This window comes from Hyla sarda, chromosome 7, assembly GCF_029499605.1.
Source record: "Hyla sarda isolate aHylSar1 chromosome 7, aHylSar1.hap1, whole genome shotgun sequence".
Classification (NCBI taxonomy): domain Eukaryota; kingdom Metazoa; phylum Chordata; class Amphibia; order Anura; family Hylidae; genus Hyla; species Hyla sarda.
In genome coordinates, this window is record NC_079195.1 from 7782115 (window position 1) to 7793570 (window position 11456).

Here is an 11456-nt window from a genome sequence, read left to right on the forward strand (position 1 = left end):
AAAGGGGACAGGAACACTTTTCTGCATCAAATAGATGATGGATGAGGCCATGTACCCTCAAATCTTGGGTGAGAACCTCCTTTCCTCAGCCTGGGCATTGAAAATGGGTCATGGATGGGTGGATGGGTTTTCTAGCATGACAATGACCCAAAACACACAGCTAAGGCAACAAAGAAGTGGCTCAAGAAGAAGCATATTAAGGTCCTGCAGTGGCCCAGCCAGTATCTAGACCTTAAAGAGGTACTCCGCTGCCCCAGCGTTCCGAACATTTTGTTCCGAACGCTTGCAGCAAGCGGCAGGGGTCGTGACATCATGACCACTCCTCCTCGTGATGCCATGACACACACCCTCAACGTAAGTCTATGGGAAGGGGCGTGGCAGATGCCACCCCCCTCCCATAGACTTGCATTGAGGGGGTGTGGCGTGACATCACGAGGCTGCGTGGCCGGGTCGTCACGTTCTAAACAAACGCCTGGTGCTGCACAGAGATCGCGGGGTCCGAGCAGTGGAACCCCCACGATCAGACATCTTATCCCCTATCCTTTTGATAGGGGATAAGATGTCTAGTGACGGAGTACCCCTTTTAATCCCATAGAAAATCTGTGGAGGAGCTGGAGGTTTGAGTTGCTAAATTTCAGCCTTGAAACCTGGATGACTGAGTATCTTCAAAGAGGAGTGGGACAAAATCCCTCCCGAGATGTGAGGAAACCTGGTGGAGAGGAGACTACAAGAAACATCCGACCTCTGTCATCACCAACAATGGAATTGCTACCAAGTACTAAGTCATGTGATACAATTAAAGACACGCCATTTCTTTGTCAGTGGGCAAATGAAATTTTTCTAGAAAATGAAGTATTTCTCACAGAAAAGGATTGCAGTAACACATGTTTTGCTATACACATGTTTATTCCCTTTGTGTGTATTGAAACTAAACAAAAAAGGGAGGAAAGAAAGCAAATTGGACATAATGTCACCAAACTCCAAAAATGGGCAGGACAAAATTATTGGCACCCTTTCAAAATTGTGGAAAAATTATTGTTTCAAGCATATGATGCTCCTTTATACTCACCTGGGGCAAGTAACAGGTGTGGGAAATATAAAAATCACACCTGAAAACAGATAAAAAGGAGAGAAGTTCACTTAGTCTGTGTATTGTGTGTCTGTGTGTGTCACACTAAGCATGGACAACAGAAAGAGGAGAAGAGAACTGTCTGAGGACTTGAGAACTAAAATTGTGGAAAAATATCAACAATCTCAAGGTTACAAGTCCATCTCCAGAGATCTAGATTTGCCTTTGTCCACAGTGTGCACATTATCAAGAAGTTTGCGACCCATGGCACTGTAGCCAATCTCCCTGGGCGTGGACGGAAGAGAAAAATTGATGAAAGGTGTCAACGCAGGATAGTCCGGATGGTGGATAAGCAGCCCCAAACAAGTTCCAAAGATATTCAAGCTGTCCTGCAGGCTCAGGGAGCATCAGTGTTAGCGTGAACTATCCGTCGACATTTAAATGAAATGAAACGCTATGGAGGAGACCCAGGAGGAACCCCCTATGGAGGAGACCCAGGAGGACCCCACTATGGAAGAGACCCAGGAGGACCCCACTATGGAGAAGACCCAGGAGGACCCCACTGCTGACACAGAGACATAAAAAAGCAAGCCTACATTTTGCCAAAATGAACCTTAGTAACCAAAATCCTTCTGGGAAAACGTCTTGTGGACAGATGAGACCAAGATAGATCTTTTTGGTAAAGCAAATCATTCTACTGTTTACCGAAAACGGAATGAGGCCTACAAAGAAAAGAACACGGTACCTACAGTGACATATGGTGGAGGTCAGTGATGTTTTGGGTTGTTTTTCTGCCTCTGGCACTGGGGGCCTTGAATGTGTACAAGACATCATGAAATCTGAGGATTACCAATGGATTTTGGGTCGCACTGTACAGCCCAGTGTCAGAAAGATGGGTTTGTGTCTGAGATCTTGGGTCTTCCAGCAGGACAATGACCCCAAACATACGTCAAAAAGCCCCAGAAATGGATGACAACAAAGTGCTGGAGAGTTCTGAAGTGGCAGCAATGAGTCCAGATCTAAATCCCATTGATCACCTGTGGAGAGATCTTAAAATTACTGTTGGGAAAAGGCGCCTTCCAATAAGAGACCTGGAGCAGTTTGTAAAGGAAGAGTGGTCCAACATTCCGACTGAGAGGTGTAAGAAGCTTATTGATGGTTATAGGAAGAGTGGTCCAACATTCCGGCTGAGAGGTGTAAGAAGCTTATTGATGGTTATAGGAAGAGTGCTCCAACATTCCGGCTGAGAGGTGTAAGAAGCTTATTGATGGTTATAGGAAGAGTGGTCCAACATTCCGGCTGAGAGGTGTAAGAAGCTTAATGATGCTTATAGAAAGACACTGATTTCACTTATTTTTTCCAAAGGTTGTGCAACCAAATATTAAGTTAAGGGTGCCAATAATTTTGTCCAGACCATTTTTGGAGTTTGGTGACATTATGTCCAATTTGCTTTTTTTTTCTCCCTTTTTTGGTTTAGTTCCAATACACACAAAGGGAATAAACCTGTGTTACTGCAATCCTTTTCTGTGAGAAATACTTCATTTTTTAGAAAAATGTCATGGGTGCCGACCTTTACGGCCATGACTGTATATAAGTTACACCATACACAGTATTACAGGTGAGGTCTTGTTATATACAGGTAACGCCATACACAGTAATGCCATACACAGTATTACAGTTAAGATCCTGTTATATACAGGTAACGCCATACACAGTATTACAGGTAAGGTCCTGTTATATACAGGTAACACCATACACAGTATTACAGGTTAGGTCCTGTTATATGCAGGTAACACCATACACAGTATTACAGGGGAGGTCCTGTTATATACAGGTGACACCATACACAATATTACAGGTAAGGTCCTGTTATATACAGGTAACACCTGTTATATACAGGTAACACCATACACATTATTACAGGTAAGGTCCTGTTACATACAGGTAACACCATACACAGTATTACAGGTAAGGTCCTGCTATATACAGGTAACACCTTACACATTATTACAGGTGAGATCTTGTTATATATCTGTAACACCATACATATTATTATAGGTAAGGTCTTGTTATATACAGATAACACCATACACTGTATTACAAGTGAGGTCTTGTTATATACAGGTAACACCATACACATTATTACAGGTGAGGTCTTGTTATATGCAGATAACACCATACACAGTATTACAGGTGAGGTCTGGTTATATACAGGTAATACCATACACAGTATTACAGGTGAGGTCTTGTTATGTACAGGTAATACCATACACAGTTTTACAGGTGATGTCTTGTTATATACAGGTAACACCATACACATTATTACAGGTAAGATCCTGTTATATACAGGTAACACCATGCACAGTATTACAGGTGAGGTCTTGTTTTATACAGGTAACACCATACACATTATTACAGGTAAGGTCCGGTTATATACAGGTAATACCATACACATTATTACAGGTAAGGTCTTGTTATATACAGGTAACACTATACACAGTATTACAGATGATATCTTGTTATATACAGGTAACACCATACACAGTATTACAGGTAAGGTCTTGTTATATACAGGTAACACCATACACAGTATTACAGGTGAGGTCTAGTTATATACAGGTAACACCATACACAGTATTACAGGTAAGGTCCTGTTATATACAGGTAACACCATACACAGTATTACAGGTAAGGTCCTGTTATATACAGGTAACACCATACACAGTATTACAGGGGAGGTCCTGTTATATACAGGTAACACCATACACAGTATTACAGGGGAGGTCCTGTTATATACAGGTAACCCCATACACAGTATTACAGAGGAGGTCCTGTTATATACAGGTAACACCATACACAGTATTACAGGTAAGGTCTTGTTATATACAGGTAACACCATACACAGTATTACAGGGGAGGTCCTGTTATATACAGGTAACACCATACACAGTATTACAGGGGAGGTCTTGTTATATACAGGTAACACCATACACATTATTACAGGTGAGGTCTGGTTATATACAGATACTACCATACACAGTATTACAGGTGAGGTCTTGTTATATACAGGTAACACCATACACAGTATTACAGATAAGGTCCTGTTATATACAGGTAACACCATACACAGTATTACAGGTGAGGTCTAGTTATATCCAGGTAACACCATGCACAGTATTACAGGTAAGGTCCTGTTATATACAGGTAACACCATGCACAATGTTAAAGTTGAGGTTATATAGAAGTGTTCAGGTCCGGAGCTGTGTATCCGTTGGGGGTTGTAGTTTACTCCCGGTCATTCTCCAGTGATTATTGCTGCAGTTTTCGGGGCCTCTGGTGGGTTCTCAGCCCCTGTCTGTCCTCTTCTGTAGTGAAGCCTCAGATCTGAGTCGTCAGCCTCCTCCTCCTTGCAGCTCCTTCTGAGGGTCCTCGCAGCTGGAGATTCCTGGGCTGATCCCATCTTCTCCATCCTCCTCCATTGTGTCCAATGCTTTCAGCTCTAATTGGAACTTGGAGAAGACACAAAAGGGCCGTTCCTGGCTTCTTCCTTATCGTTCTCCTTGGTGTCAGGTCTCTTCCTTATCGTTCTCCTTGGTGTCAGGTCTCCTCCTTATCATTCTCCTTGGTGTCAGGTCTCCTCCTTATCTCTTTTCTTGGTGTCATGTCTCTTCCTCCTTATCTCCTTGATGTTGGCCCCTCCATGTTTATCTGACTCATTACATTTCCTATGAGGTGAGCGCAGGATGGGAGTGCTCCGCGGAGATTACCTGTACTGACCTCTCCTGATAATGCAGCTGTGGGTCATCATGGCCGCCCTCCACCATGACGTCATCACACAGCGCCATCTCTTTCTGATTGTCATTAATGGGATCTGACTAGATCTCAGTCTGCACAATCCTTAGCTGCAATACCAGTCACAACCTGTGGAGAGGTCTGCCGCTGTTTGTGTAGAGCAGCCATGTTTTTATTTTTTAGAATGGACTTTTCTTTGGTGTTTCCCAACCAGGGTGCCTTCAGCTGTGGCCAAACTACAACTCCCAGCATGCCCGGACAGCCAAAGGCTGTCCGGGCATGCTGGGAGTTGTAGTTTGGCCACAGCTGGAGGTACCCTAGTTGGGAAACACTGTTCTAACCCCTTATACCCTGCAGTTAATACTGGGCTGTGGCAGTAATGTCACATGGGAGGGTCACGGTACCATTACCACTGCCTGCCACATGAACCACAGGAGTGTAGCTGCCTATAATACGGAATTTTATCATTTGAAACCTGACAATGGGACAGATTATGTGGTTACATTGTATCCTGATGCCGGATTATTGGACAGATATAGTGATTGGGGTAGAGGATCCTTCTGCTGTAATGGTCATGGCCGTCTTGGTAGTCAGTAGCTGAGGATGTCCTTGTGGTGGGGATCGGGGGGAGCCGTCACTTATAATTGGCCTCTCTCACACCTGCAGCTTTTAATGATGTGAACGGAGGAGGGGGAGAGACGGATTCCAAGACGCTATCTGCATCATCAGTGAGCGAGCTTTCCTCCTCTGCGCTGAACCTGTACATCCTGACACATTCAGGAATGTTTCCTTGTTACACTTGTAATTGTACATTTCTACATTGTATCTACAGCCAGTGATGACTGTATAAGAATTGTACCTCGGGAGAAGCTTCTCAACACCCCCAAACATCACCACCATAACTGACTGCAGATGAAATATTCAGCCCCATGTGGGGGTAATTACAGACTCAATAACTCACCTCATAACCCACAGTGATATGAGCCACCGTTCTCTGTGCCATCATACCTCACCACACTGCTCCGCCACCATTCTCCCCCACTCTGCTCCACCATCACACCTCACCACACTGCTCCGCCACCATTCTCCCCCGCTCTGCTCCGCCATCACACCTCACCACACTGCTCCGCCATCACACCTCACCACACTGCTCCGCCACCATTCTCCCCCGCTCTACTCTGCCATCACACTGCACCACACTGCTCCGCCACCATTCTCCCCCGCTCTACTCTGCCATCACACCTCACCACACTGCTCTGTCACCATTTTCCCCCTCTCTGCTCCGCCATCACACCTCACCACACTGCTCCGCCACCATTCTCCCCCACTCTGCTCCGCCATCACACCTCACCACACTGCTCCGCCACCATTCTCCCCCGCTCTACTCTTCCATCACACCACACTGCTCTGCCACCATTCTCCTCACTCTATTCTGCCATCACACCTCACCACACTGCTCCCCCACTATTATTCCCCGCTCTGCTCCACCATCACACCTCACAACACTGCTCCCCCACCATTCTCCCCTGCTCTGCCCCGCCATCACACCACACTGCTCCACCACCATTCTCCCCCACTCTGCTCTGCCATCACACCTCACCACACTGCTCCACCACTATTCTCCCCCACTCTGCTCCGCCATCACACCTCACCACACTGCTCCACCACCATTCTCCCCCACTCTGCTCCGCCATCACACCACACCACACTGCTCCGCCATCACACCTCACCACACTGCTCCGCCATCACACCTCACCACACTGCTCCGCCATCATACCTCACCACACTGCTCCACCACCATTCTCCCCCACTCTGCTCTGCCATCACACCTCACCACACTGCTCCGCCATCACACCTCACCACACTGCTCCGCCATCACACCTCACCACACTGCTCCACCATCACACCTCACAACACTGCTCCGCCACCATTCTCCCCTGCTCTGCCATTACAACACACTGCTCCACCACCATTCTCCCCCACTCTGCTCTGCCATCACACCTCACCACACTGCTCCGCCACCATTCTCCCTCGCTCTGCTCCACCATCATACCTCACCACACTACTCCGCCACCATTGCCCCCCACTCTGCTCTGCCATCATACCTCACCACACTCCTTCACCACCATTTCCCCCCTCTCTGCTCTGCCACCATGCCCCAGACAGTCCACAATCACTATGCTACACTACCATGCTTCATCACACCGATCCACCACCATGTTCCAACACTCTGCTTCACCACTTTGCTTTGCCTCCATGCTCAAGCACTATCCCCAACCACTATGCTAGCTTTTTGGTGTATGTGAAGAGAGAAATTTCTGAAAATGTGTATACTCCACAAATGCCCTGCTACCATTTTAATAAATTTGTCGGAGTCAAAAAAAAAAAACACAAAAAATAACTGTGCTTCACCTCCATGCTCAACCACACTACTCCCTCACTCTGCTCTGCAAGTATTTTCCACCACAGTCTGCCACCACTCTATCACCATTCTTTAGCACAATCTATAACCAATTTGAACCAGCACACATTTCCCTTACCAGGCTTAGCCACCATGCTCCATCACGCTAATCCACTACCATATTCCACCACTGTGCTCCGCCACCATGCTCCATCACACTAATCCACTACCATATTCCACCACTGTGCTCCGCCACCATGCTCCATCACACTAATCCACTACCATATTCCACCACTGTGCTCCGCCACCATGCTCCATCACACTAATCCACTACCATATTCCACCACTGTGCTCCGCCACCATGCTCCATCACTTTGATCCACTACATCGATCTGCCACCATGCCCCACCAATCTTCTCCCTTATTGTACTTATACACACTACTCCACCAATCTGCTCTGCCACCGTGCTTCACCCCTCTGCTCCTCCACCTCAATTCTTCCCAACTATATTTCCCCACTATCCACTTACTCCATCTTTATCATCCAACACAGTATATATAGCCTTATGGCTTATTATACTCAGATATAGGTCAAGCTGTAGGGCGGAGGGTCATGGTCCGGAGGTGCTGGGAAATAATGTAAGTAATGACATGTATTAGTAGAAGTGAGTGCAATGCACCACAAAGAACTCCACACTCACCGCTTAACTGACGACTTCACGTTCCAACGCTTGACAGACCAGATGAGGCTACCGGAACAACTCTTAAGCTCCCCAAGTTGTTCCAGTAGCCTCTTCCGGTCTGTCCAGCATTGGAACGTGAAGTCGTCAGTTAAGTGGTGAGTACGGGGTTCTTTGTGGTGCATTGCACTCACTTCTACTAATACATGTCAACACAGTGCTATATCTCTGTGTCTTGTCAGCACAATTCTCTGACGCCATGTTCCATTTCTTTCCTCCTATATGTTTTGCCGCCATGCTCCGACTCTTTGCTCCGCCACTATTCTCCATCACTATGTTCCACCTTGATTTATTCCTAGTTCCATTCTGGTTTTCTTGATTCCATCAGTGTTGGTCCGGACCTTCTGTCTGTCCAGGTACAGGTTCTTCAGCTTTAGGCAGGATCGGCATCTCCTGCTGCCAGGAGATCTTTCCCTAGAGGTAGGTGGGGCTGCCTTTAGCTGTGTCTTCAAGGCCTCTTTCCTCCCTCAGAAGCATTGAGTCCGCCCACTCAGGTTGGGCACAATGACAGGCTCTAAGTTCAGTAGATGACAGGCCGGTGTGTGAGCAGATCTTGATGATGTATGATGAACATTTTCCCGGTTATGACATCATATTACATTTTTTTTTTTTTAGGAGAAGAATCCATTTGAGGGTTCGGGCCTCTACAATCACCTGACACGCACAGAGGTGGAGCGGGAGTTAGTGAAGCACAAGGAGCTGCTGAAGAAGAAGGACAGTCATATCCGGGAACTGGAGGACTACATAGACAATCTGTTGGTGCGGGTGATGGAGGAGACCCCCAGCATCCTGCGGGTGCCCTATGTGCCTTCCAGGAAAGCGGGTAAATTCCCTCAGAGTTAGCCAACTGAGGGTGCAGGACATGTGGGGGCCATGCTCTCTTTGTGAATGGCCATCCACACAGACTCTTGTTGTGAAGACTCCAAAAACTATACAGAAAGGTACAGTAGTAGAGACTAAATAATGACTAAAGAGTTAGATGTGAGGGCCGGATCCTGCCGCGCGGCCTCTGGTGCTATGCTGTGGGATTGGCTCAGGGAAAGCATGTTGTTAGTATTGGGGGCAGAGGGTTGGACATGTCCTCCAGCCCCTATTGTAGAGAAGTAGGCCTACCTGTAGAGCTGGGGTCCTGATGGCTGTCCCGTCTGTCCTCCCCTACAGACTCCTGGCTCCCCGGTGGACTCCCCAAAGCTCTCACAGTATTATAGGCCCGTGTATCGATCGGTGATTGTGTCTTTTTCGTGATGATTGTTTTACTGAACTGAAGGAAAGTGCTGCAGATTTTGTGCCACGGCGGAATGTATTATTTTAAGTATTCTATGACACATAAGCTATTTATCCTGGTACAAAGCTTTACCTGCTCAGTATCTACCCAGTCAGGTGTCTTCCATCAGTGCTGTATTATTCCATAACGCACCTGTCATAGGGGAGCAGCCTGTATTGATGCTGATGTGGCCCTCCCTTCCATGATGCACCTATCATAGAGGAACAGTCTCTAATAATTTTGGTGTGGCTCTTCCTCTAATAATGTTTCTGTCACTGAGGAGCAGCCTCCATTAATGCTGATTGTGGTACTTCCTCCCATAATGCACTTGTCATAGAGAAGCAGCCTCTAGTAATGCTGGTGCGGCCATCCCTCCCATATTGCACCTGTCATAGAGGAGTGGGCTCTATTAATGCAGATGTCACCCTCCTCATAGAGGAGTGGCCTCCATTATTGCTGGTGATGTCTTCCCATAATGCATCTGTTATTGGGAAGTGGCAACTCCTCTCGCTCCTTCTTCCCATAATGCACTTGTCAGGGAGGAGCTGCCTCCATTAATGCTTGTGTAGACCCTCCCCTCTTCTTGCGCTCACCAGTTCTCCACTTATGCCACCATGTGGTGTCACAGTTCTGCAGCTACCCTTAGAGATGAAGGTCTCATACTGGCAGCGTACGGGTATCAGCACATCAGCCTTATTTTATATAGTGTCAGCAGATGAGAAGACTGAGGTGTAAGTGATTCCCCCATAATGCCAAATCTGACCCCTCTAACAGTATTCAATGTCCAGAGACTTGTGCTCATTACTGTGTCTGTAAGGTGTCCTCAGCACTAGAACCATGATGGAGAGTCACAACGGATGGAGGGGCACTGGTCCCTGCACTCCCCATATGTCTCTCCAGGGGGCGCACATGAGGAGACATCACTCTTCTAACTCTTCCTTTATAGTCAGGTGACTTAAGGTGCCATTTTGTGAATCAACTATGCAAGAGCTGATGTAGTCCTGTGCGCTGGAGACGTCTCCTGCCATGACGGCCCCCAATGAGCGATCAGCAGATGGAAGGAACATGTTATGGAAATCTTCCAGCGGAACAAGCTGATACAAGAATTGTCTACGATGAATAAGAGGGATACGACGTAACAGTGGCGGAGTGTGAGCGTCTTCAGGATTCAGCGTTATTACAATCACTTCTTTTCCTTCCTAACGCTGTTTCCAGATCATCTCTCAATTTGGTTACACGGCGAGTTGAGGCTTGTAGGATGCGCCGCCTCGTATCCTGTCTCCGTGCGAATGTAAATGAGGCACCAAAGAATGAAAGACTCGCACAGTCCTGGCATTCAGACTATGGTCATGCAACACTAGGAGTTTGTGACCTCACAATCCAGGAACCCCCTCAATGAAGGAATGTACCAGATTACGTATTAGTCCTATCCTGAAGGCCCAAACCTTCATAGAACATAGCTGCTCCGGCCTGGTGCTGGTCGTGCCTCGCTGTACACAGTGCTGGATATATGGTTGTCTCTGCACAGCTCTTACAGAAGAGAACTCTTCCCATAACAATGACCTGATGTCCCAAGCACAAGCCTGATGTCTGCTTGGTTAAAAGAAGGCGGCTGTCCCAAATTATTGATGACTGGACTTGTGATGTTGTGTCCCCCTGTGGGACGTTGATGTGCGCAGTTTATGGTTGGTTTCTTGTCGGTGTTTTTCCATTTTGTCCCATTCCACACAAATAATAAACTTTTGGTGAAATTCCCAATATGTAACGTTGCAGAATACTCCTTCAGGTGTCAGGATTCTGAGACTGTGTGTAAACCTTGTGTGATTTTATGTCTTGCGTCAAATACACCAGCACACGGGGAACCAAGAAGATATGAGGGGCTTAGGAGGTCCATAGTCACACCTGCTCTACACTACTCAGAGGGGCAGTAGGCTATGGCCTGTGATGCTATGGCCCAAATACACCTGAAGCCAATAGTGATTCTTCTTCTATATGGCTGTTTAAGCCCTTTATCCTCCATGTGGAGCTGTATGTTTACATGCACATGTATGTGGAAGCCGTCTGTTCACTCACCTGTGTGTGGGATCTGTAGGTTTATACCTGTATGTAATCGGACAGGTCTCATGCTCCAGGGAATGGTTATATTACTAAATAATAGATCCTTTAGAATGAAAAGAACAAAATAAATCT

The 11456-nt window shown here is 46.8% G+C and overlaps 1 protein-coding gene across 3 annotated transcripts in view; it reads left to right on the forward strand.

The window, feature by feature from the left end:
* The window catches only part of RAB11FIP2 (RAB11 family interacting protein 2), a 148610-nt gene extending 137590 nt beyond the window's left edge, over positions 1-11020 (forward strand). For all 3 annotated transcript variants that reach the window (XM_056533168.1, XM_056533167.1, XM_056533169.1), the window contains one exon: positions 8618-11020. In XM_056533168.1, coding sequence (XP_056389143.1) covers positions 8618-8845 — 228 coding nt within the window. In that variant the 3' untranslated portion in view covers positions 8846-11020. The remainder of the gene's footprint in view (positions 1-8617) is intronic.
* The last annotated feature ends 436 nt before the right edge of the window (positions 11021-11456 follow it).